Source organism: Lampetra planeri, chromosome 53, assembly GCF_965212315.1.
Source record: "Lampetra planeri chromosome 53, kcLamPlan1.2.h2, whole genome shotgun sequence".
Lineage (NCBI taxonomy): Eukaryota > Metazoa > Chordata > Hyperoartia > Petromyzontiformes > Petromyzontidae > Lampetra > Lampetra planeri.
In genome coordinates, this window is record NC_136159.1 from 846,916 (window position 1) to 873,957 (window position 27,042).

At 59.6% G+C, this 27,042-nt stretch overlaps 1 protein-coding gene across 1 annotated transcript; it reads right to left on the reverse strand.

Moving 5' to 3' along the window:
- Positions 1-2,854: 2,854 nt before the first annotated feature.
- On the reverse strand, positions 2,855-27,042 carry LOC144734844 (microtubule-associated protein 1B-like). Its single transcript, XM_078617254.1, has 10 exons — positions 26,756-27,042; positions 17,344-17,445; positions 14,793-14,875; positions 12,535-12,678; positions 11,845-11,964; positions 11,297-11,443; positions 10,469-10,591; positions 4,425-9,720; positions 3,265-3,491; positions 2,855-3,013 (listed from the first exon to the last, which is right to left on the reverse strand). The coding sequence occupies exons 1-10, from the start codon at positions 26,937-26,939 to the stop codon at positions 2,858-2,860; spliced, it is 6,582 nt and encodes a 2,193-aa protein (XP_078473380.1). The 5' UTR covers positions 26,940-27,042; the 3' UTR covers positions 2,855-2,857.

Here is a 27,042-nt window from a genome sequence, read left to right on the forward strand (position 1 = left end):
AGGCGGATGACTGAGCGCAGCTGAGCAACAGCCGACGTCGTGATCACAGTGGCGAGCAGTTACCGTGCTCATGGGATCACCCCCCCCCCCCCGTGTCTAGTTCCTCCACTCACACCACCACCACTTAATCACCCATGGAATATTCTCCAGGAGCCCCCCCCCTCCACCCTTTGACCCGCAACTCCTAACCCCCCCCCCCTCCCATTTTCTGGAGCTCGGCCCTGGACAGCTCCGGCTGACGAAGCTCTGGCCACACCAAACACGCTTTGTCTGCGCTTCCATTGCGGCCGTTTCATCCGATTAGACGTCAATCACCACATGAGCGAAAGCATAGCGAGACAGAAACACAGCTGATGAGCATGGTGGCATGGAAGCCTGCGGTAATCTGCGTAAAAGTTACGAGCGTTTAAACCTCTGGCTAAAGGCGTGGGCTATCCGCAGCCACTGTTACGTATCGGTCACAGTTGACCTTTGTGGGTTAGGCCACGCAATGATCCGGCCACAGCTGTGTCGTCAGGACCCTCCACCACTACCCCGACGCAGCCAAACAAATTGTCACGTGGCGTACAAGCGTTTAACAACAACAACGACTACAATTGTTTCAGCTCACTGACTCACCCACACACTCATCCACTCCCACAAAGACAAAGATCCCCCGTATAGCCTTAACATACTGTTGGGGCAAGTGCTGTTAGCGAGTAGCACCTATGAAGGCCAACACGGCACACGAGGGGGTGGGTGGCCAGCACCACGCCCGGCCGCCTTTGTCTCCCCAATGGCGATGTTCACACACTCACCATCAGTTACTCATTCACCCACTCACACATCCACCCACTCACACACGAACATCCACTCACACACAGACAAAGATCCCTCGTATAGCCTTGAACAGACTGTTGGGGCAAGTGCTGTTAGCGAGCACCTATGAAGGCCGGAACTCACACACCCACACACACCCACACACTCACACACACACTCACACTCACCCACACACCCACTCACCCACACACCCACTCACTCACCCACACACACACACTCACCCACTCACCCACACACTCACCCACACATACTCACACACACTCACCAGTGAGTCAGCTCAAACAATGACAATCCTCGCTTTGTTAAACGATTGTAACACCTCCTGACAAATCAGTGTATTTGGCTGTGTCGGCTGGTGGAGGGTCTGGACGACACAAACACATCTATTATGAATTACAACTTTAAATTCCGCTTCTAATTTAGTGAGGATGCCGCAGTGGTGCAGCGATGAGCAACACTGGCCACCCAGACTGGGGGAGCATGGGTTCGACTCCGCCTTCCGCCACACGCTTTGAATGCACGGGGCCAGCTCCGAAGCGACATTGCATCCATCCCCCTGTGACTCTGTCGATGGGTGGCACCAGCGGTCACGTGTCGTGGCGGTGGTGGTGGGGTGTGGATACTCCCACCTCTCCCCCCACGCCATGGCCAACGTGGTAGGCCAAGTACCCTCCAGATGCTCCCTCTAAGTGGAGGTCCCACCCGCGAGCAGTGGCGTGAGCAAGGCTGTTGCAGGGCTGCCCCTTTGCCTGCTGCCGTCCAATGGACACACAGCCACGGACGGAGCCGGGGGCGCGGGGGAGGGGGGCACAGGGGACCCCCACTCACTCGTCTAGCAGTGATGCCCGTACTCTGCCCCCCATCCTTCCACCCCCCCACCCCCCCCCCCCCGCACAACTCATTAACGACCCCCACACACACGAGCACCGGGAGATCTTCCTCCCCTCCTCCACACCGGCACACACGATCCCTCTCCTCCTCTCTACACTGTACACTCCTAGCAGATCTGTGGTGTCCTCCCTCCCCCACCCACTTGGATGTAGGGGTTAGGTTACGGGGTTAGGGATAGCATTGGGGTTGAGGGTCTGGGTAAGGGTTAAGGGTCAGGGCTGGACATCGTCGTGACCATTCCCGAACCGCTTCACCCATCATGCACTTCACCACAACCTGCGCCGCCACGACAGGGCGAGCACCGCGCTCCATCACCGCGCGGCTGGTGCAGGTCACGTGGAGCCACGTGGAGCCACGTGACCTGCACCGCGCCGACAGCGACACCGGCGCACAGCCCGTGGGGACGAGCCCCCTCGACCGCACCGAGACTCGGGGCCCGACGATTGTGCCCTTGTCATCACGGTGACTTAGTCACTCCGCGCGTACAGCACGTGGCGTTGTGATTTGCTTGGCCGTGCCGGGTGGTGGAGGGCCTTGACGACACGGATAGATTTAGCGCGAACACTCGGCTGCGTTTCAAATTCGTGACCGCTGCGAGCGTGAAATGTCCACCCCGCTCAGTCGCACAGAACAGTGGAGGGGAGCGGGGGGTGGAGTCAGGGGTCCCTGTTTCGTGATCCCCAAGTCTGGGGGGGGGGCAGTGGTGGGGGGCGAGGCGGGAGGGGGGGTCGTGGATATGACATCGCAGCATCGCGAGAGGTGGTGACGCCCGTGTAAGATCAATGGTGTGGCCGCCCTGCGGTAAAGGGGGGGGGTGTTGTGGCCGCTGGTGGCCCCTGTGGTCTGGGACGTCTCTGACGCCGCATGCCAGGGGTGTACATGGATGACATTCGGGGTTGGGTGAACCCTGCGACTCAGGCCCTGACCTTGCACGCTGGGGTTCGATCTCTCTCTCTGTAAGTAGACGGCGTGGCTGTATCTCTCGCTACATGTCGAGATGGTGTGCACCTTGTGGGGGGAGTGTTGTACAAATAAATATTTTGAAATTCTGATCGTGGCCGGTCGTGAGGCGTCGTTGTATGACGATGGAGGCCCCCACCCCCTCTCAACCACCCAGCCCCCCCCCACCACGCTCCTGGCGGAACTCTCAGAACTCGACCTTGCAGGCGGGGAACGCCTCGCCCTGCATGAGCACGGTGCTGTTGGCGGCGAGCACGGCGACGTGCAGGCGGCGCTGCTCTTCGCGCGTCTCGTGGAACCACTGGCGCAGCACCTCCGTGTCGTGCGTGGGCACCACCGTCACCTGGACCCCCCCACACCACCACGATCAGTCACGGTGACACACAGGTGTGCACTGTACAGGTGACACAGGTGCGCACTGTACAGGTGACACAGGTGCGCACTGTACAGGTGACACAGGTGCGCACTGTACAGGTGACAGGTGCGTACTGTACAGGTGACACAGGTGTGTGCGTGCGTGCCGGCAACAGAACTGTGAGCTGCGTTGAATCAGCACTCCACCCCCACCTCCGCCCTCCCATTCCCCCGGCTCACCTGCGCGTCGCCCCCCCAGGTGGCCTTCCCCCGGAGCAGCGCGTCGAGCACGGCGCGGCAGGGCTGGCTGGCGCCCGCGTGCGCGCCGCTCACCACGTAGTGCGCCGCTCGCACCCGCCGGAAGAATTCGGCGTCGCAGGCCCCCGGCGCGGCGTGCCCCGGCACGAACGCGAGGTCCACGTGCACGGGGAGGGGGGCGGCCCCCCGCGGGGAGGAGCGCCCCGCGCCTGCAGCGGCACAACGCAGAGTGGGGGGGGGGGGCACACCGCACGTGAACACGCAAAGACAAAGATCCCCCCCTTCCCCCCCGCGTGTGTCGACTTTGACAGACCGCCGGGGCGAGTGGCTGTTTGCGAGCAGCACCTGCGGCGGCCGGGACGGTGGGGGGTGGTGTGGTCACCCACCACGCCCGGCCGCCTTTGTCTCCCCAGTGGTGACGTTTACACGCCACGCCAGGTACTCATTTAAGACTGAGTCGACCTATGGGAGGCCCAGAACTGATTCAGATAATGGTCACTGGTGTTGGCCATGGGCGGGAATCGAAGTCGGGTCGACGGGTTCGTAGTACAGCAAGTTTACCGCTACACTACCGCTACCCACAAAGACAAAGATCCCCCGTATAGCATTAACAGACTGTAGGGGCAAGTGCTGTTAGCGAGCGTCTGTGAAGGCCGGCACGGCACACGAGGGGGTGGGTAGCCAACACCACGCCCGGCCGCCTTTGTCTCCCACACACCCACACGGACACACACACACACATGGGCACAGGAGTACAGGTACACAGGTGACAGGATATAAAGGTGACTGTGCGCACAGGTGACGAGGTAAACAGGTGGCAGGTAAACAGGTGGCAGGTAAACAGGGTGTACAGATACGCGGTTACACGGCGGGGAAGCGATGTCAATCGAGGGGAGCTCGCAAGGGGATCACGCGCAGGGCTCGCCACGATGGGAGGGGGAGCCGAGCGCGCTCTGCTGGCAGCAACAGCAACGAGCCATGACGCTGCTGGTGACGATGGCGATGCAGACAATGCTGCTGCTGCTGATGGTGGTGCTGCTGCTGCTGATAGTGGTGGTGCTGCTGCTGCTGATGGTGATAGTGATGCTGGTACTGATGATAATAGTGATGCTGCTACTGCTGCTGCTGAAGGGCAGCCTCACCCGTGCCGGCCGCCTTCCCGTCAACCCGTGCCCGCGTCTTCCCATTGGGGCTCTTCGCCGCATCCTTCTCCACATCCTCCTCCTCCTCCTTCTTCTTCTTCGCCTTCTTCTTCTCCTCCTCCTTCCCCGCGCCCGTCGCCACCCCGGCTGCCCTGGCCTTGGCGTGCGACCTCCGGCCCGGCGAGGAGGGCGCAGCCGTCGCCTTGCGACCCTTGGCGGCCTTCTCCCCGGGCTCCCGCTTGAGCTGCCCGTCCGGCGGCGTCGCCACCTCGGGGTCGACCATGGCCACGCCGGGGTCCCGCGCCGGCGGGCGGGGATCCGGCGGCGCCGCCGTCACCGCCGCCGGATGCCGGAAGTCGGACGAAGGCGCCGGGGGAGGCGGCGGGGCCGGCGCCGGCTTGTCGGCGGGCAGGCACTCCGAGTCGTCGTCCGAGTCCAGCATGGCGTCGGCTGTGATGGACGGGCACTCCTCCGTCTCGGGGGGCACGTCCGAGTCCGTCTGCGTGGGCAGCGACTCGCTGACGGACGAGGGCGGCGTGTCGTCGTCGTCGTGGTGGTGGCGGTGGTGGGTGTGGTGGTGGTGACGGGATGCAGCTGGCGGCGGCGGCGGTGGCGGCGGCGGCCCGACGGGCCCGCACAAGGGCCCGGCCTCGCTCACCAAGATGCCGCCTCTGCCTTCTTCATCTTCTTCTCGTTTCTCTCCACGGTCCCAACCTCCTGGGCTCCACGGTCGGTCGCCACGTCGGTTGTCCCCATCGGACATCGGAGACAGCGATGCCCTCGCGTGCTTGAACTCGCAGGGAGACACGAGGCACAAGTCGACGGCAGCAAGAGGTGCAGCCTCGCTGATAAGAAACCCACTGCCACCATCGTCGTTGTCATCGTCGTCGTCGCTGCGAGCTCTGCGGCCAGTCGAGTCGTTCCCCTGGTCGCACGGCGCGCCGTCACCGCGTGCCGGGACGGCCGGCGCGTTGTCACGGTGGGCTCGGGGCGACGGCACCTCCACAACGGACGGCCCCTCGAGGGTGCGGGAGGAGGACCTGAACGAGGAGTTCCTCGACAATTCCGGAGAGGCTACCTCCTCGACGATGGGCGAGGTGAGCGGGGAGCCGGCAAGCGGGTCCGAGGGCGACGTCACGGACTCGATCAAGGGCCAGCGGCCCGACTCCGGCTCCTCCTCGGGGGCCGCGTCGGGCGTTTTGGCGAGCTCCACGACAGGGTACCCAGCGGGGGACCCCTCGGGCGAGGGGCCGCTCCCCCCACGGGGAGACCCACGGCCGCCGCTCTCTGAGGGGTCGCCCTCCGGCGCGGACGACTCGGGGGAGTTGTCGGATTTGCGCAAACTCAGGTTGAGGACGGGCTCGGGTCGTGCGACGGGGCCCGGCGGGGCGTTGCCCCACCCCAGCTTCGCGTCGGAGAGGAGGCAAGGCCCTGGGCCCTCCGCCGACGGGGAGAAGTCCACCTCTGTGGGGCCGTTGGCCACGGCTCGAGGGGCCGCTTCACGTTCGTGTGAATGCTCTTCTCCACGCCCCATCACTGCCGATTCCCGCTCGGGGGGATCGCGGCAGTCGTCGACCGTGAAGTAGCGCCACTCCTTCTCCGGCGGGGCCCGCGTCTCGACGGCGCTTCCCGGGATGAGCACCACATTGGCCTTGCTCGGGCGACGGGGGCCCTGGGACTCGGGCGACGGGGCCTCGAACTGGATGTAGCCCGGCCCCACGATGTTCTCCTCCACGGGCGACAGCGACCTCTCCGAGGAAGACCGCGGCTGCTGCGACAGAGACCCCTCGTGCTTCCGGCTGGACGCCCTCTGCGCCCGGTCGCCCTCTCCGACGGTGGCCGGGCCCGAGCCGAGTGGCGGCCGCGCCTCCTCGAAGGGGCTGAGCGAGGGGAAGTCGGCGGCGACCCCCAGTGACGGGGGAATCTTGTCGAAGCTCAGCGACCTCGTGCTCTTCGGCGCGCCGCCCTCGCCGGTCAGCGACTCGAACTCCTTCAGGTCCAGCTTGGGGGGGCCGGCGGCCTCAGCGGCCTCGGGAGTGGTCGACGAGCCCCGATCCCTCCCGCCCGGGGACTCCTCCTCAGACGCAGACGACTGGCAGGATGGCGGCCGGTAGCAGGAGCCCAGAGGCGGGGGGCTGCGCATGGGGGACAGCACTTTCTCGTCGGAGTGGACAAAGTCCGGCACGGGCTCGTCCATGGGGCTCACGTTCTGCTCCCCGTCAGGGCTCGTGGCGCTGGGTGGCGCCGCGCCTGGCGCGGTCGCATCCACGACCTCCGCCTGCACCATGCTGAACTTCTCCTCGACGGGAGACTGGTAGAACGGCGTGTGGCCGGCGCTGGCCGGCGGAGAGACCGCGTGGGAGTCCGGGCGGAAGGCCGTAGTCTCGTCAATGATATGATCATTTAGCGAATTGTTGAGCTTCTGCTCAAAGTTAAGGATGTTCCGGTCTAGCGTCGTCCTGATCTCGGTGGGTGTCAGGTCGAAGTTCACGCTCCGCTCGCTGCCGGGGGTCTTGAGGAGCGGCGACGGAGGAACCGGGCTCTTTTGGGGACTTCCATTGCTCGCCGAACCTCGCCGGAACAGCTGCCCTCCCTCCCCTCCCTCCTCGCCATTCTTGGCCACGTTGGCAAGGCAGAATTTCGCAGGCTGCAGTTGAAAGGACCTGTCTTCTTCGATGGAAGAGGTGGGAGATATCGTGTGTGCCGAGACGATGCAGTCCTTGCCCTGCGTCTCCTCCGTGCGGGTCACCGTGGAGGACGATTCGCTGTCGAGGCGCTCCCTCTCCAACCACGCTGGGTTTGCTAGGTCCACGTGGAGCTTCGTCGCGTGGCCGTTACCAGCGGCTCCGTTCCCAGCGGCTCCGTTCCCAAGTGTCTGGTTCCCTACGAAGGCCAGAGACTCCATCTCTAGGTAGGTGGACAGATTATCCGCGGCAGGGTAGTGCAATGGTGCAGACGGCACTTTGCCACCGCTCGTGGGGAAGTTTTCTGTCAGATTTGACGACACTTTTTCACGTTCGCGTTCGAAAGCAGCAGCTTCTTCTTGTTCGTCATCGCCGCCGCCGTCCTCGTGTCGTTCAGGCTCTTCATCGGAGCTCTCCGCGTCGGCCTGGTTGGCAGCTCCGTCCGAATCGGTCCGGCTATCAGAATCCCGCGGCGCTCCGGGGCGAGCGGAGCTCGTGGCGTCTCCCGTGATGGCACCGCCGGCCTCGTCGCCACTGCGGTCTCCAGGACCCTCGGAGGCTTCGCCGCCGCCCGGGCCCGGCTTTTGTCCCGCGTCGTTGTTCGCGTCGTTCCGCGTGCTGTCCCTCTCTTTGAACTCCTGCTCGTCATTGTCTTCGGTCTCGGCCTTCTCCTCGTAGTCCCCCGTGTCGGAAGATTCCCCGAAAGCATCGTCCTCCTCCTGCTCCGCCTCCACCACCGCCGCCACTTCGCGTTCCTCCCCCTCCTCTCGGCCCACGCCTCCTTTCCCCACCTTGATCTCACCGCCCGACTCTTCGGGAGGCGAGGACTCGAGCTCGGCTTCGCCGTCCGTGGCTGCGATCCCTTCGTCGGGGGATTCCGTGGAGAGTGCGGTGCAGAAGCAGGGCTCTTCGCCGATGCTCGGGACGATGTCCTCCTTGGACAGCGGCGTCTCAGGACTCCGGTCCTCCAGGACCTCATCTTCCACAGGGACATCTCCCTTATCGATGATCTCCAAGCCGGATTCCTCCCCCACCTCCCCTTCCACCTGCTTGAGGTCTTCGAAGTCACGGGTCAGATCTTCAGGTGTGGACATGCGGGACCTTTCCAGCTGCTGCTCCATCTTTGTGTGGAGTGTGGCCAGGGCGGGTGACGGCGCCACATTCGGAGCGGTCACCGTGGTACTCCTGGCTGGGCCGTCGGCCTTCTTCTTGTCCCCCTTCGCTTTGGCTTTGTCTGCGGTCTTTGTGGCGACGGGCGCCGTCTCCTTCAGGGAAGATTCCCTCTTGAGCGGCTTCTCCGGGGTCTTCTTGGTTGGCTTGCGAACGTCCTTCTTCACCTCCTTGGCCTCTCGTTTCACCTTCCCCTCCGAGGCCCTGGCCGTCTTCTTCGGCTCTTCCTCCGTTTTGGACGAGAGTGACGACTCCCTCCTCACCTCCTTCCTCACCTCCCTCTTCACCTCTTCCTTCTTCAGCTCCTTCTTGTCGACTCTGACCTTCCGCTCCGCTCTCTTCACATCGTCACGCTTCACTTCCTTCGTCACGTCCTTCTCCCGCTTCACCTCCTTCTTCGGCTGCTTCCCCTCTTTCTCCTTCTGGCTGATGCTGTCTGCCCTCTTCAGCCTCTCCTGCGGATCCTTCACCGTCTTCTTCGGGACCTTCTGCATCTTCTTGCTCTCCGCTGGCACGGCCTCCCTCTTCTCCTGCCGGTTCTCGGGAACCGCGGCCTCGCTCGGGGCCACGGACGCCGACCCCGCCGCCGCCTCCTCCTCGGCCGGCTCGGCCCGCCAGCTCTTCACCGCCTCGCTTCTGTCGGCGTTCACGTGACCCAGGCCCCGGTCCCCCCCCGCGCCCCCCCGCGGGCCTCCCGGCGGAGGCGGCGGCGCCCTGTCGCCGGCCGGCCGAGACGCCGGCCCCGCCGCCGCGTCCTCCTTCTCGTGGCCCGCCGCGAGGTCTTTCTCCGTGACCACGGGCCTGCGCAGGAAGTCCAGGTGCCGCAGCCTGTCGAGGCCCTCGAGGATCTTGCCCTGCGGTGCCGAGCCGGCGAACAGGACGCGCACGGTCTTCTCGCACGGCGCCACGGGGTGCCACACCACGAGCGCCGAGATGGACGTCGCGTGGTTCAAGGGCGGCGCGGTGCCGGGGCCGCCGGGGTCGCGGGCCCAGCCCCGCACGAAGCGCCGCAGCTCCTCGCTGTCGCCCACCGGGTTGAGCACGTACATGTCCAGGCGGCCCACGCCCATCTTGTGGAAGAGCGTCACCGGCTTCAGGGCGTCGGAGGCCGGGGGTCGGAAGAGCGGCTCGGGTTTGATGCAGAGCTTCTGCAGGAGCTGCACCGTGAGCCGCGCCTCCTGCGCCGCCGTGCGGGCTGACGGGGCGCTGGCCGACGAGGAGGAGGAAGGAGGGTGAGGAGGAAGGTCGGGCGCGTTGAAGAAGACGACGCCGATCTCGGGGGAGACGAGGTTCTTCATCCACTCGCTGGGCGAGGTGGAGCCCTGCGAGGCTTCCTCGTCGCCCTCCGCCACCTTGCGCTGCAGGAGGCTGTTCACGCTCGGGAGGTTGTCGGCGCCGGCGTGCGTGATCAACATCGAGTCCACCCGGTCCAGGTGGCGAACCTGGGGGGGGGGGGGGGGGTTACGGGGAGGACGAGGGTGGGGGGATGAGGAGGAAGAGGAGCAGAGGGAGGGAGGAATAAGAAAGCCTCGTTCACTCGAGGATTGCTCTCCTTCTGGCGCCATGCTCGGGTGAGGTCGTTTTGCCACAACGCAGAGCAACGACCGCCAGCAGCGCCACACAAGGGTAGTAAGCGTGGCGTTGTATACTAAAGGATGAAGACGCAGCCCTGCAAGTGCTCGCTCGGGCCACTGCTATACGGAAACCTAGAGAGCCCTTCTAGAGAGAGGGTGTTTTGGCCTACTCCTCCACACTAACTAAGCATCTTGGAACATGTGGTCCACCAGTTAGTCTGTGATCGGCAGGTAACGTATGGTGGAGTTTGGATACTTCGCTACCGTGGGGAACGGTGGCGCAGTGGTTAGTGCACTCCGCTCCTGGGCTTCTTCTAGGTCGACTCAGCCTTAAACTGAGTATCTAGTGCGATGTGTAAACATCACCACTGGGGATACAAAGGCGACCAGGCGTGGTGCTGGCCACCCCACCCTCTCGGTGCGTCGTGCCAGCCTGAATAGGTGCCCACTAACAGTACTTGCCCCAGCAGTCTGTTAAAGGCTATATGGGGGATCTTTGTCATTGTACTCCTCCTCTTCCAACACGTCTGGTCAATGTGGAAGAGTCGCCCCCCCACCATCCCCCCCCCACTGCACCCCCCCCCCCCCACTGCCCCCCCCCCCCCACCCTCCTCACCAACTTCCAGAGTCCCGAGCTGGGGTGGGAGCCCCCGTCCAGGAGGATGTTGAAGCCGTTGACAGCGAAGAGCGCCGAGTCGCCTCTTCCCCCGGGGAAGATGTAGCAGCAGGGGCGAGTCAGCTGGTCCACCATGCGGGGGGGGGGGGGAGTGGACATACACGTTCACCTTCGCTATTCAAGACGAGATGTTTGGTGGATGCGTGGTCAATTAACAAACACCCCAACCCCCACCACCCACAACTCACATTGTTGTGCTTTACATCTATGCACCCGGGTCTACGTCCCTATGCCTTTCCCAACCCGACCCGCACCCCTGACCGGTGTGGTGAAGTATGGTCAAATACCCCCTACCACTGCAACGTCGCGTTGGGGGGAGGCCCTCATCCAGCAGTGGATTCAAGATGGTGATGCGGGCGCTGCCGTAGCGCGTTGGCCGCCTGTCACAGAAGGCTCCAATCCAGTGGCCGTCCTGGTCAATTTACAACTTGGCATTGGCGCGTGTATTCGGGTGGCAGCAGGAAACTGTTGCCGTGTTGAACTCGGTGGTGATGACAGAACAGTTTATCGACCCGAGGAGGTATGATGGGCTGAGAGAAGGCCTAGGCCACGGGTCGGCAACGAAAATAACAAGGAGGCATTTTTGTCGAATTCGGTGAAATAAATAAACCTCAATAATAAGTAGCGCCATGAAGCGGTCACTTCAAGAGCCACCGCACGCGGCTCCGGAGCCGCCGGTTGCCGACCCCTGACCTGGGCCGACTGTGGGCAAGGCGGCGACCCCCCCCCGCCGCCCCCCCCCCCCCCCCCCGGGGCTCTCCGCTGCACCTTGAGGAATCCCCCGGACGTGGGGGGCTCCAGGAGGTCGAAGGGGCCCTGCACCTCCAGGGACTCGGAGAGGTACTCGGTGAACTCGAGCAGCCCCTCGGTGGGGGGCAGCAGCGGCTCGGGGTTCACACAAACCTCCAGCAGCTCCTGCAGCGCACACGGGGGGGGGGGGGGCACGGGGGGTCACGGGGGGTCACGGGGGGGTCACAGGAGATTCAGGGTCATCACGGAGGACATGGGGTATCATAGGGGACACCTGTACACTCACTCACCTGTACACTCACTCAACTACACACACACTCACCTACACACACACTCACCTACACACACCCCTACACACACCACTACACACACCTCTACACACCTGCACACACCTGTACACACACCTGAACACACCACTACAAAGCTACACACACCTGTACACACCTGCACACACCACTACACACCTACACACACCTGCACACACCACTACACACCTGCACACACCACTACACACACCACTACACACCTACACACCACTACACACACCTGTACACTCGCTCGCTCACCTGCTGCAGGTGCTCGAGTGCCGGCGAGGAGAGCGCGTGCCACCCCCCACGGCGAGGACAGTGCAGGGTGAGGCGGGGGCGGTCAGGGGGGAGCTCGGGGGAGCTCGGGGGCTCAGTCACCTGGGGGGGGGCGGTGAGGGGGAGGGGGGCGGGGAGGGGGGGGCGGGGAGGGGGGGGCGGTGAGGGGGAGGGGGAGGGGGGGCGGGGAGGGGTGGGGGGCGGTGAGGGGGGGGGCGGGGAGGGGGGCAAGACCGCGGGGTCGGGAGTGTGCCAGGGTTAGGGCTGTGGTAGCGCTCACGTTGACACTGCACAGGGGTGGACACTGCACTTGCTCGGGGTTTGGGTTAATGGATACGCTTGTGGGGGCCCAGGGGTAGGGATTAGGGACAGAGTTGGGGTTAGGATTGTACTTGGGGTGCCACGGTGACTAGGAGATGTTGACTACCTCGCCTGGTATGCAAGAGGTCGTGGGTTCAATCCCGACCCTGACGCCTGCTGCTGTATATTTGGAGGTTGCGTGTCTCTCTCTCCCCGTTGTCACGTGGATTTTTCTCCAGGTGCTCCGGGTTTTCTCTCCGCATTTCAAATCAGCGTAGCAAGTTTCGTTTAACTCCACTGCGCAGGGTCACGGATAGAGTTTGGGTTGGCATCGTGATCGTGTGGGGGGGGGGTGGGGGTCGGGGGGGGAACCTCGGGCTCGGAGAAGATGATGTCGGCGAGCGAGTCGGGGGTGAAGAAGCCGTCGCGGAGACACAGGTCCCCCGAGTCCTCGTAGCAGCAGCCGGCCAGGACGAGCAGCTTGTGGCGGCACGCGCCCGCGACCAGGGCTCGGACCTAAGTGGGGGGCACGGGGGGGGGGCACACGCGGGGGGGGGGGGGGCACACGCGTGAGCTTGAAGAGCGGCGGGGGGAGGGGGGGCTAATACCCCCTTGCATGCTGGTCACATAATGCAGACGCGCGTGACGCATGCCACGATCCTAACGGTACCCCTGAATTCTAGATTTGAAGTTTTCGCGACTGCAAGGATCCATACTATTTGGTTCTTTCGGTAAAGTCACGCAGGTGAAAATAATAATAAAATAAAATAAAGTGAAAAAACAAGTAAATTAAATCACGATGTATCGGGCGCAACACAAGCGCCCTTCATAAGATTTGTCCATGAAGCCATCCAGATATACAAACATAGACACAACTTCAACCGAGAGGATGGATTCAAATTGAGCAATCATTGGATGGATGTTGTTAACCAAGTTAAACTTTAGCTGCCTTATAGTTTATATTCATATCCACATCTCCAGTATTTTATTCCCAGCCTTGCTCACTACCATCACTAGGAAATTTGACGTGCAGTGTTTCAATCGTGCAAATGTGTCCCCCCATCCCACTCCCCCCCCCATCCGATGTACAGGAGCATCACGTCCACCCTGAGGATTGGCCTCCATAGCCCACGCCCCGCCCCCACACTCACCCCGCCCTCGTCCCCCCCCCCACCCTCCTCAGCTATATAAACTCTTCTCAAAGCCACCTCGTTGGCAAACCTCAGCAACTGTTCTCGCTGTGGTGGTCCCCACCTGATGAAGGACGCTTGTGTTGTGCCTGAAACGTCGTGATTTTATTTAGTTGTTTTTTCACTTTTTAATTTAATTTTATTATTATTTTCACCGACGTGACTTTACCGAATGAACCAAAGAGTAAGGTACCCCTACAGCTAAACACGACCCCTAGCACAATCCCAACATCTACCCCAACACCACCCCCGATACTACCACGAACACGATGTTACCCTGCCACCTCAAATACCCCAAATTATAGCCCTGGCATCACTCCCGAGGCTATCCCTACCTCAAACTAAGTATGTTGAACTTCTTTAGCATCGTACGTAGCCAATCACACTAATCGGAGGTGAGGGGGGGGACAACAAACTGAACCCTAAAGAAATGAGTTTCCAATTTGTATTTAGGAGTGCATAGCTCCAGTGGCTTCGTGATCACCACTCCCACAGAGGACACGAATCACGCGCCTACAGGGCCGACCTGGGGCACAGGAGGACACGAATCACGCGCCTACAGGGCCGACCTGGGGCACAGGAGGACACGAATCGAAACTCAAAGGCAACAGAAGCAGAAGAAGCCGCCACGCAAAGCCAAGGGAGAAGGATCCCGCCTCCCCGTATAGCCTCACCCGGCCCGTGGGGCAAGTGCTGTGACCCCGTTAGCGAGCGCCGATTGTGAGGCCGACTCGGCTCACGAAGGTGAATGGCGGTCTCCCCCACCCCCGAATGCTGATGGGGTTTACTCACTGCACCAGGTACTCAGTTGAAGGCTGAGTGGACCTAGGGGAGGTCCATTGATCGGTTTGGATATTGGCCGTGAGCGGGAATCGAACAGGTTATAGATTTGAAGCTTTCGTGACTGCAAGGATTCATACTCTTAGGGTTTTTCGGTAAAGTCACGTAGGTAAATAATACATTTACTCACAGTAAATTTAGTTGTGACGGTCCCACCTGAAGACGGAGACTTGTGTTGCCTCCGAAACGTCGTGATTTAAATTAGTTATTTTTTCATTTATTATTATTTTATTTTATTATTCTTCTTTTTTTACCTACGTGACTTTACCGAAAAAACCTAAGTGTATGAATCGAACTGGTGTCTGCAGGGTTCGTAGGGCAGTGCTCTTTCCACTGCACGCATCCCGTCACACACACCAACACATACTCACCCCGAGATGCTGAGACGCTCACGCACATCAAGAGTAGGGAGTGATGCAGGGGGATGGAGGGGAGGGGGGGTCTAGGATGGAGGGGGGGGTAGGGGTGTAGGGGAGGGAGTGATGCAGGGGGATGGAGAGGGGGGTCGAGGGTGGAGGGGGGGTAGGGGTGGAGGGGAGCGAGTGATGCAGGGGGATGGAGGGGAGGGTGGAGGGGGGGGGGTATGGGAGGGGGCCCCACCTCTGTGAACACCGTCTCCTCGGCGGGGTTGATGAGCACCACGCTCTGCAGGTCGTCGCTCTCGTGGTGCAACACTTTTTGTCCTTCAGGAAGGAGAAGAGGAGCGGGCGGAGCAGCCAGCAGAGGGGGCGGGGGGGGGGCAATGGGGAACGCGACCACCGACATTCATGTTGACGAGCAGAGCTCAGACTCGTACCTCGCAGTTCATCAAATCATTACTCGACAGGCACCTGCGCACGTGCACACTCCCCATTGGTCAATCCACTGCTCGATTGAGGAGCTCTCTGCCTTCCCGTCCACCTTCAAACCTAATTTGCCCGTGCCAACTTTCATCACAGGAAATGAATTTTCTTCAATATCGACCGGATGTCCGTGCGGTATTATCGATTTCTTCGGTAACGCGGCCGTCTCGGCCATGATGTGTCTATTCCCTTGGTCGCTGTAACTTTCTTTTATTTGCCTTTGCCATTTAGATGATCCATGCCACTCGTGCAAATGAGACTGCGTTGTGGTCTCTTGAGTTCCCAGCCTGGTTAAGCCAAATAAACAGGGAACTCGATGAACTCGCTCATTCACTCACTCATTCACTCACTCGCTCAATCATTCACCCACTCCCTCACCCACCCACCCACTCATTCGCCCACTCATTCACTCACTCGCTCACCCAGTCGAGTGATTGAGTAGGTAGATGAATGAGTAAATGGTGAATGATTGAGAGGGTGAGTGAGTGAGCGAGTGGGTGAATGATTGAGTGGGTAGGTGAGCGAGTGAGTGAGCGAGCTCAAGTTCTAAGCTGACTTTGTGCGACGAGGTGAGAGCTCAAGAGGAGACGAGGAGAGATTCTCACGCGCAAGAGAAGACCCTGGGGTCACCCAAGACCACAAAGGCGAAGCAGACACAGCCATGCTGGAGCAATGAGGCGAATAGGACTCGGGACAAGAACGGGAAGACCCCGCGTGGCCTGGGGCGTCACCCCCCACAAGGAGACGAGCAGACAGAGACCCCCCCCCCAAAAGGTGGGGGAAGGCGCCTTTAAGCGATCGCCAACGAAGGCCGGCACGGCACACGACTGAGTGGAGGGGGGCGGGCAACACAGCACGCCCGGCCGCCTTTGTCTCCCCGGTGCTGGAGATCCGGCAGCGCGAGGGTTAAGCCCGGCGAGACACCGCGGATGCCTCCGCCGCCGCCGCTGAGATTTGTGGCGTGTTGTTTTTTCTCTCCTTCCTCCCTCCCCAGGAATCCGGAGAGAGTTGACCTCGCGCCATGAATCGCCGATGAGGCGCGGCGAGCGAGCTCGGAATTGGCGCGCCGGGCAGCCGCACCACGCCGGCCGCACCACGCTGGCACAACCATCCCGCCCGACGAGACATCATCGGTGTGAGGGCCACCACACGCGTTTACAACCATTGGGGATTTGACAGCATGTTGATGAATGGGGGGGGGGGGGTCGTCACGTGTTGTGTATTATGGGGGGCCGCACGTCAGGGGCCGCACTAAAGGCCGCCAGGGGCCCACGGGGCCTCGCAACGAAGAGCGCCGCTCCGTACATCGAGAGCCGTCCTCGTACACGGAGAGACCCACGGGCTCACGTGGAGATACACAGCCAGCGAAGACTCCCACAGACACCAGCACACACAGTGGGGGGGGGCAGCGTGAGTGGCAGGGCCCCTTAGTGCAACGCCTCTGTCCAATCCCCCCCCCACCGCCACCGGCCCCGGGCAGTGTGGGCCCTGGCGCAGTTGCACCGCCTGCACACCGTGACGGCTGCGTCACTACGCAGAAGGGACCATGAGGATGATGATGCTGATGAGAATGCTGCTGCAGATCATGTTAGATCGTGATCGGGGTGGTTGTGATGAAAAAATGAAGGTGGTTATGATGGTGAGTATTAATGGTGATGTTCGCGATGTTAAGATAACGGTGGAAGTGGTGATGATCCTCGTCATGGTGAGCCTACTGCTGCTGATGATGACGATGCTGTTGATGATGGCGATGATGACGCTGATGACGGTGGTGCTGATGATGCTGATAATGACGGTGGTGCTGATAATGATGCTGATGGTGATGCTGATGACGATGCTGATGATGATTATGATGACGGTGGTGGTGTTGATGATGACGTTGATGATGATGACGGTGGTGCTGATGATGATGCTGATGATGGCGATGCTGATGACGATGCTGATGATTATGATGACGGTGGTGTTGATGATGATGCTGATGATGATGACGGTGGTGCTGATGATGATGCTGATGATGGCGATGCTGATGACGATGCTGATGATTATGATGACGGTGGTGCTGATGATGATGACGGTGGTGCTGATGATGATGCTGATGATGACGACAATGGTGCTGATTCTGATGATGCTGATGATGATGATGACGGTGGTGCTGATGATGATGCTGATGATGGCGATGCTGATGACGATGCTGATGATTATGATGACGGTGGCGCTGCTGATGATGACGGTGGTGCTGCTGCTCATGAAGATGACGACGATGGCGTCTCCAGTGCTCGCCCTCGTGCGAGCCGGGGTTTGTCTCGTACCTTGGATCTCGGCTGAGAATCGCGCCGAGTGTCGCGACACGAACATCTTGAGCTGCTGGTCCAGCGAGCGCGACCGGCCGTTCACCTCCCAGCCACGCACGCCTGCAAAGACAGAGACAAAGGTCCCCCGTGTAGCCTCCAGAGACCGTTGGGACGAGTGCTGCGAGCGCCTACGAGGGCCGGCGCGGAGCACGAGGGGGGCTGTGGGTGGCCATCAACACCGTCGCTGATGTGTCATGCCCACCGCGCACCGCAACAGGTGCCCAGCGATGCTGTTACTCGTAAGAGGGAATCGAACCGGGGTCACCGGGTTTGTGGCGCAGTGCAATGCGTAGACGATCAATTCAAGGTACAGGCCACAGCAGTGCGACCGTGGCCATGCAACCCGAGCTATGGACCACACAGTGAACCCACAGAGACACACAGAGATACATGGAGACTCATAGGGGGCACAGAGAGACACATACAAATATAGAGGTACATAGACATGTATAGAGACCCATACATAGAGAGACATTTAGAGGTACTGTAGATTGAAGACAGGCCACAGCAGTGAGACTGTGGCCATGCTGCACAAGCTATGGACCACACAGTGAACCCACTGCGGGCTGCGCTCCTTCAACGGAGGAGGTTGAGGAAGAGCGACACGACACGGACTCTCTCTGTCTGCTGAAGCCCTCTCGTAGTGGCGAGCTACAGCAGCAGTAGCAGCAGCAGCTACAGCAGCAGTAGCAGCAGTAGCAGCAGCCTCGACAGTGGCCTCGAGCTCCTGAACCATCTCACTGCTGCTGCTGCAGAATTCTCCTGGATCTGATCTAACGTCGATTTATACAGCGCCCTACTCCAAGGCGCTTTCACAACAATATTACATTTGTACATACGATGATCGTGGTTGAAATAAAGAGTGGGGTTTTGGTATTGACAGGGGTTGGGTTGAGGTAGGTCTGCTCGTAGCTGGGCAGCAGGAGCACGGAGTAGCAGTCGGCAGGCTGTGCTCTTCACGAGGCATCGCTGCTGGCACGGTCCATGCCAGCAGCCCGAGTGGCTTTGTGGCTGCTGCTTCATGGCGCCTCCTGTAAGGTTGAGATCCAAGCGCGCGCTCTGTCGGCGTTACTGACTCGCGGCTGTTGGACGCGGGCAGCAGCGGCGGCAGCAGCAGCGGCGGCAGCAGCAGCGGCAGCAGACGCCGGCAAATGTCACTCGGAGACGAGCGAGTTGACGAGCGACATTAAACCCGCGCGAGCAGCAGCAGCGACAATGCAACTCATTCACTCCGGGCCAGGCGCCAGCCAACCACCGTGATGGCTCGTGCCGCCAGAATCAACAACAACAACAACAGCAGCAGCAGCAGGACCCGCAGTGTTGGCCGCACGGACCCTGCCAAACCCAACCAACGGCAGGAGAGAGATGGCAGCGAGGCAGGTTTTGGATGCCAAACAATCGCGTGGAGCTCTCCCCGTTATCCCGCTCGTGTGCGCCAGTTTGCTCTGGGTACGCCGCGCTGTGTGTGTGTAGTACCAGCGGTGCGTCAAGATCGGCCTCTGTGGAGGAGACTCGTGAAGGACGCTGCTGCTGCTGCTGCTACTGGGCAGTTGGAGGCAGTCGCCCTCCAGCAACAGCGGAGGGCAGAAGAGCGACGTTCATAACAACGAGCGGAGCGCCGGGCGCATAACACAGCGAGTTGGCATGGTAGGGGGCACAGGTGGTGCATCGACCAGTCATCTCAAGCATTCAACCCATGGCACCTGGGTCCATTCTGTGACCTCCTGCCAGCGGGCGTTCGACACTTCACGTGACCTCAACGTGCACATAGCCTGGCACGAGCGTCGTGGTGACGTAATCGCCACTTCGTGGCGAATGGCAGTTGTTGTTGTGTGTTTGTGTGTGGGGAGCGGTAGTGTAGAGGTGAGAGGTGAGCGCGCTGCGCTACGAACCCGGCGAACCGAGTTCGATTCTGGCTCACGGCCAAGACCGGTGACGATTATTTGAACCGGCCGCGGGCCTCCCCTAGGTCGATTCGGCCTCAAATGAGCATCTGGCGCGGTGAGTAAACATCGCCACTAGGGAGACAAAGGCGGTCGGGCGTGGTGCTGGCCACCCACCCCCTCGTGTGCCGTGCCGGCCTTCACAGGTGCTGCTCGCTAACAGCACTTGCCCCAAGGGATCCTTGTCTTTGTACAAAAACAAGTTATATTGAGATGTGAAAGTGCAGATCTCCAGTGGCTTCCTAATATACCGCGCGCGTTCAGCAGCGCACCTGCGGTGGCCGTCGTGGTTCGATGGCGAGACAACAGCAGCAGCGGCAGCAGCAGCGGCAGCAGCAGCAGCAGCAACAGCTGCTGCTGCAAGGATGACCGCAGTCAGTTCGCGTGCCCCTTGACGACATCAACAAAGCGTTTGTGGGTTCATATGCGGCAAGCACTTTGTGTGCAATGAGCGCGACCCTAGAAGCAGGGCCATTGCCCGAAACGTCGCCTGTCATATTTTTAAGACCACACAGTGGCATTGGCGAATGTGTTGAGGTTTGTTGGCGTGCACACTTGGAGGCGCGACTGCTGCTCTGTGTGCACCGCGCGCGGCCCAGGGCAGCGCCACGGATCGCACTTCCCACTGACATTGTTCATGGCCAGAAATCAAAGCAAGGTCACACGGAGACAAAGGTCCCCCGGGTAGCCTCTAACAGGCTGTCGAGGGCAAGCGCTGCTAGCGAGCAACACCCGTGAAGGCCGGCACGGCACACGAGAGTTGGCCAGCACCACGCCCGGCCGCCTTTGTCTCCCTTCGTGGCGACATGTACGCATCGCAGCAGGTAGTCATTTGAGGCCGAGTAGACCTAGGGGAGCCCCAGGACCGGTTCAGAAAATCGTCACTTGGTGTTGGCCGTGAGCGGGAATCGAACTCGTGTTCGTAGCGCAGCGTGCTGACCGCTGCACCACCGCTCCCGACACCCCGACTGACGCACGCCCACACCGGGCAATCATCACCGCACTCTGCTGACTCAGCTGCTCCCTGCGTCTCGCCCCAACAAAGGCGATGGATTTAATTTCCCTCTCTCGCCTCCTCCCTACGAAGTACAACATCACTCAATGAAACACACAAAGGAATCGACGTTTCGGCCCCAAGCCTCCAACCACGCAAAATAAAGCACTTGCACGTGAATGAGCGCTAATTCATCATCATCATCATCATCGCCGCCATCAGCCATGGCGATCCACTGCTGGACGAAGACCTCCCCCCGCCAGCCTGCCGACATCGCCCGCGTGTCTGCGACGTAGGGGGTCCACCCGGAACGTTGGACGCGAGACGACTGCCCCATCGCTCCGTCTTCACGGACAAGTTCCACTCCTCGCCTCGCGCTCTTCCGCTATCCTTGACCGCCGCCGGCTATCAACCCGTGGAGCCAGCGAATTGGACCGAACATGTATCCACAGCACATACACAGGAGCAATTAGAACCATCATCATCATTATAATTAGAATCATTATAATTAGAATCATTATCATCATTATAATTAGAATCATCATCATCATCCCTCCGCCGTCCCGTCCCCTCCGATCGTGTATTGCCGGGAGGAGACGTGGGGTGCAGCCAAGACTGCAGAATTTTGCATCGAAGGGGGGGGGGGGCGTTAGGGGCCATGGGGGACGGAGAGAGCCCCCCCCCTACCCACCCACGCATTCCGATGCACCCCCTTCGTGTGAGTCGTGGGGGTTCGTAGGGGGGCTCATTCGGAGTCCCGAGGACGAGGGGACGTGTGGAGCGAGGGGGGAGCCCGGTGAGGTCTGCAGACTCGCCCCTTGGCAGCACGCCCACCACCCCGAGTTCTTACGCTCACCCCGTTAACCACAAACCAGTACACACACATCTTGTTCTAACGCACATCTCATACTAACGCCCGCCATTTCAAGGACACATCAGTGAAGCTGAACTTCCGGTTCTAACAAGTACCCTGTTCTACCGCACACCGCTTCCTAGCGGACACTTTCTGCCCTGCAAACTCCGTTATACTGCACAGTCACCCACACACCCACTCACCTACCCAGTCTACCACTCACCCACACACCCACTCACCTACCCAGTCTACCACTCACCCACATACCCACTCACCTACCCAGTCTACCACTCACCCACATACCCACTCACCTATCCAGTCTACCCCTCACCCACACACCCACTCACCTACCCAGTCTACCACTCACCCACATACCCACTCACCTACCCAGTCTACCACTCACCCACATACCCACTCACCTACCCAGTCTACCACTCACTCACATACCCACTCACCTATCCAGTCTACCCCTCACCCACACACCCACTCACCTACCCAGTCTACCACTCACCCACACACCCACTCACCTACCCAGTCTACCACTCACCCACACCCCCCTCACCTACCCAGTCTACCACTCACCCACACACCCACTCACCTACCCAGTCTACCACTCACCCACACACCCACTCACCTACCCAGTCTACCACTCACCCACACACCCACTCACCTACCCAGTCTACCACTCACCCACACCCCCCTCACCTACCCAGTCTACCACTCACCCACACATCCACTCACCTACCCAGTCTACCACCATCGTGCCCGGGTGCCTTTCCACGGCACAAAGGTAAAGGTCCCCCGTGTAGCCTCAACAGACTGCTGGCGCAAGTGCTGTCAGCGAGTAGCACCTATGAAGGTCGACACGGCAGACGAGGGCGTGGCCAGCACTACGCCCGGCCGCCTTTGTCTCCCCAGTGCCGATGTTGATTATACAACTCACCGGCTTCTTCATTCAGGGCCGAGTAGACCAGGGGAGTGTGTGTGAGTGTGAGTGAGTGTGTGAGTGTGTGTGAGAGTGTGTGAGTGTGGGTGAGGAGGGGCATAATCGGTTCAGATAATCGTCGCTGTTATTGCAATCTAACTCGGGTCGCCGGGTGCGTAGCGCAGTTGCGCTAATCGCCGCGCCACCGCTCCCCACACTCGGTCACAGGCGGACATCTCGGCTGTTGTGAGTGTGCACCATTGTTATGGTGCAGGCACGGCTGGTGGTTGTTGTTGTTGTTGGACTGAATGCGTTAAAGCGACCATGGTGGTGTTTCACTCTTGCGGGGCTGTTACGGGGCGAGATGCGGCCATGATAACACCGACTACCCACACGTGCCCCAATTAATACCACGAGTAATTATACAATAATAATGATACTATATATGTATTGTGATTCCTGATATTCAGAAAAAAAATCCGATGTGATGTTAAAATATTCTCTGCAGTGTTTAAAAAGATAATATTCAATTTTTTTTCCATATATATTATATATATAGGATATCTTAGCCAGCACCCAGAGAAAAAACCCCACGTGCAAGGGGGAAACACTCTATCCCATACAGATGGATCCTCGACGCCCACGGTAAGGGAGTTGGAACAGATGGAGATGAGTCCACACTTCGCCGCATTCTCCTGGCGAAGAAGGGAAGAAGGGAGTTTCGTGACCTCTCTGCGTGATCCACCAACCCTCGCTGCTGCTTCCACAATCGTGGATTACAGGCCACGTGCAGTGTAGCCAACACCACCACCAACACCACCACCACCACCAACACCACCACCAACACCACCACCACCAACACCACCACCACCACCAACACCACCACCAACACCAACACCACCAACACCACCACCACTACCACCACCACCACTACCACCACCACCAACACCACCACCACTACCACCACCACTACCACCACCACCACCACGCATGATGACGAGGATGATGAGGATGAGATATATGGACAGAGTCTGCACGAAATCACCACGTGATTGATATAAAAATCTTAAATATTTGATAAAATTACAACACTGAGATTGCACAATGAGTGGACGAGCTGTGCAGGAATGAGACAGCGTCAAGGTTTAGGACCAGGGCTGGAGAACCGGGGTTAGAGTGACAGTAGGTCTGGGATTAGAGTGACAGTAGAACTGGGGTTAGAGTGACAGTAGGTCTGGGATTAGAGTGACAGTAGGTCTGGGGTTAGAGTGACAGTAGGTCTGGGGTTAGAGTGACAGTAGGTCTGGGGTTAGAGTGACAGTAGGTCTGGGGTTAGAGTGACAGTAGGTCTGGGGTTAGAGTGACAGTAGGTCTGGGATTAGAGTGACAGTAGAACTGGGACTAGCGCCAGGGTGCTTGGATTTATTGGCTTAGAGTTCGGGTTGGAGCTGTAGGGTCAAGGTCAGGACTAGCGTTAGGGCGAGGGTTAGGGCTACGATGGTTAGGCTTAGGGTTATGGTCAAAGTTAAGACTAGCATTAGGATTAGGGCTGTGGTTAGTATCAAGGTTAGGGTTGTAACTATGGTCAGAGCAAAGGAATAACTGGCATTGGACTAAAGGGATTTAGGGCTATGGTTAATGTCAAGGTTAAGGTTAGAATTGGAACAAGGGTTAGGAAAGAGCTGGGATTATGGTTAATGATTAGGGCTATGACAATTGGTGGGAGTAGGGTTAGAACAATTGCTGGCATGACGTCAAGTGTTAGGCTATGAGCTTTGGTCTAGGAGCGCTGCTAGGGCCTGCGCTAGGGCGAGGGTAATGGACGGGGTTCATGTGCGGGCTGTGACTCGTGCGTGGGTTTGGGGTTAGAGCGATGGCTGGGGACTATCGCTCGGGTTATGGGTGAGGTTCGTGTTAGGTTCATACATGGGTACTCGTGTCAGAATGAAGGTTAGAGATAGGGGTTAGGGATTAGGGGTTAGGGCTAGGATGGCAGATAATGGAAAGGGCTATGGTTAGATATAGGACAGGGGCTAGGCTTAGAGACAGGGCTAGGGCTGGGGTTAGGACCTGGGCTAGTGTTGGAGACAGGGCTGGGGCTGGGGCTATGACCTGGGCTAGTGTTGGAGACAGGGCTGGGGCTGGGGCTATGACCTCGGCTAGTGTTAGAGACAGGGCTAGGGCTGGGGCTATGACCTGGGCTAGTGTTGGAGGCAGGGCTAGGGCTGCCCTCTCACGCTGGGGCTAGGTCAGGGCTAAGCCGATGGAGAGATCGATGCGGGAGATCGATGCGGCGAACACGCGCGGGTCACGCCCCGCGCGGAGCACGGATACGAGCAGAGGACACACAGACAAAGATCCCCCGTATAGCCTTCACGGATTTATGGAGGCAAGTGCTATTAGCGAGCACCTATAAAGGCCGGAACGGCGCATGCGGGGATGGGTGGCGATGACGATGCCCAGCCGCCTTTGTCTTCCGAGTGTTAATATTTGCATATCGCACAAGGTACTCATTTGAGGCTGAGTCGACCTACGGGAGGCCCATGACCGGTTCAAATATTCGCTGTCACTGTTATTTTGTCATGAGCGGGAATCGAACTCGGGTGGCCGGGTTCGTAGCGCAAAGCGCGAAATCCACCCACCACTCCCCAAGTGGGAAGACGCTGGCGACAGACCGATCCGACGTGATGATGTTCGTTTGCCTCGTATGAGATACGCTGCGACATTACCCGTGTCATAATTGCTATTTTACATGATTTACCGTTAATAGATGCAAGCATTTCATTACAATACGTGATTGCAATACGTGATTGATAATTAGACGCGCGCACAGAGGGGCCTTAATTACAATTAGTCATCCATTCATATCGCGTGCGAATAAATCTCAAGATACTAAGACAAAAGCACAAACACACAAAGACACGTACATAGAGACAGACACACAGCAACACACACACACACATATACACACGGAGACACACCCACTGATACACACAGACACACTGACACACCCACCGATACACACACTGACACACCCACCGATACACACACACAGACACACAGACACACTGACACACCCACCGATACATACCCACCGATACACACACACTGACACACCCACCGATACACACACACTGACACACACACACACTGACACACACACAGACACACACACACCGACACACACACAGACAAAAGACAAAGACCCCCCCCCCCCATGTGACCGCTAACAGGCTGTTGTGGCAAGTGCTGTGAGTGAGCACCGATGAAGGGCGGCACGCGGCGGAGCGGTGTGGCCGACACCACGCCCAGCCGCCTTCCCCCCCCTTCCCCAGTGCTGATGTTTGTCATACCGCAGCTGGTACTGATTTAAGGCCGAGTTGATCCAGGGGAAGCTCACGACCGGTTAAAATATTCACCACTGCTTATTGCTTGTAGAGCTGGAATCGAACTGGGGTCGCCGGGTTCGTAGCGCAGTGCGCTACCCTCTGTGCGGCCTCTCCCCTACAGCAGCACGCGCCACGCGGCGACATGCACACAGATGAAGATCACCGCCGGTGTAGCCTGGCACAGATCGTTGTGTAGGAGCTGTTGGCGAGCGCACAGATTGTTGTGTAGGAGCTGTTGGCGAGCGCACAGATTGTTGTGTAGGAGCTGTTGGCGAGCGCACAGATCGTTGTGTAGGAGCTGTTGGCGAGCGCACAGATCGTTGTGTAGGAGCTGTTGGCGAGCGCACATTCAGACCGCCATGGCGCGCTCGGCCGGGGGGGGGGTCTGGGCAGGGCCACGCCCGACCGCTTTTGTCTTCTCCCCCTCCCCCCAGTTCTGATGCTTACACACCGCACCTGGCGTTTATTTCAGGCCGAGTCAACCCACGGGAGGCCCACGATCCGTTCAGCTGTCATTGCCCGGTGATATTTGGCGAGAATCGATCTCAGGTTGCCAGGTTCGTAGCGCAGTGCGCTAACCACTGCGCCACCGCTCCTCCCGCACACGGACACGTTCCCCGACACACACACACACTGACACACACACACACGGACACACACACACCGCAAGACACACACACACACCGCAAGACACACACACACCGCAAGACACACACACACGGACACACACACGCCGCAAGACACACACACACCGTAAGACACACACACACACCGCAAGACGCACACACACCGCAAGACACACACACACCGCAAGACACACACACCGTAAGACACACACACACACCGCAAGACGCACACACACACCGCAAGACACACACACCGTAAGACACACACACACACCGCAAGACACACACACACACCGCAAGACACACACACCGTAAGACACACACACCGCAAGACGCACACACACACCGCAACACACACACACACCGCAAGACGCACACACACACCGCAAGACACACACACACCGCAAGACGCACACACACACACCGCAAGACACACACACACCGCAAGACACACACACCGTAAGACACACACCGCAAGACGCACACACACACCGCAAGACACACACACACCGCAAGACGCACACACACACACCGCAAGACACACACACCGCAAGACACACACACACCGCAAGACGCACACACACACACCGCAAGACACACACACACCGCAAGACACACACACACCGCCGCTGCAACTCACCTCGCTCCACATCCTCCACAGCCACTCTCAGCTGCTCGTCACTGCTCAATTCGCCCACGACCACCACCATGGATGCACCGCCATCCACCGAGCACGGTGACCCTCCACCGATGCCCCCTCCATCCTGCACCCCCATTCCTCCGTGGCCCGCGTCGCTTCCAAACGGAGCCGCGTCGCTCGCCATTGCTTCTCTCTCTCTGTCTCTCTCTCCACCTCCTCCTCGTCCTCCTCCTCGTCCACCTCCTCCTCCTCCTCGCAATGCGCTGTGGACGCGCCGCCCCTCTGCG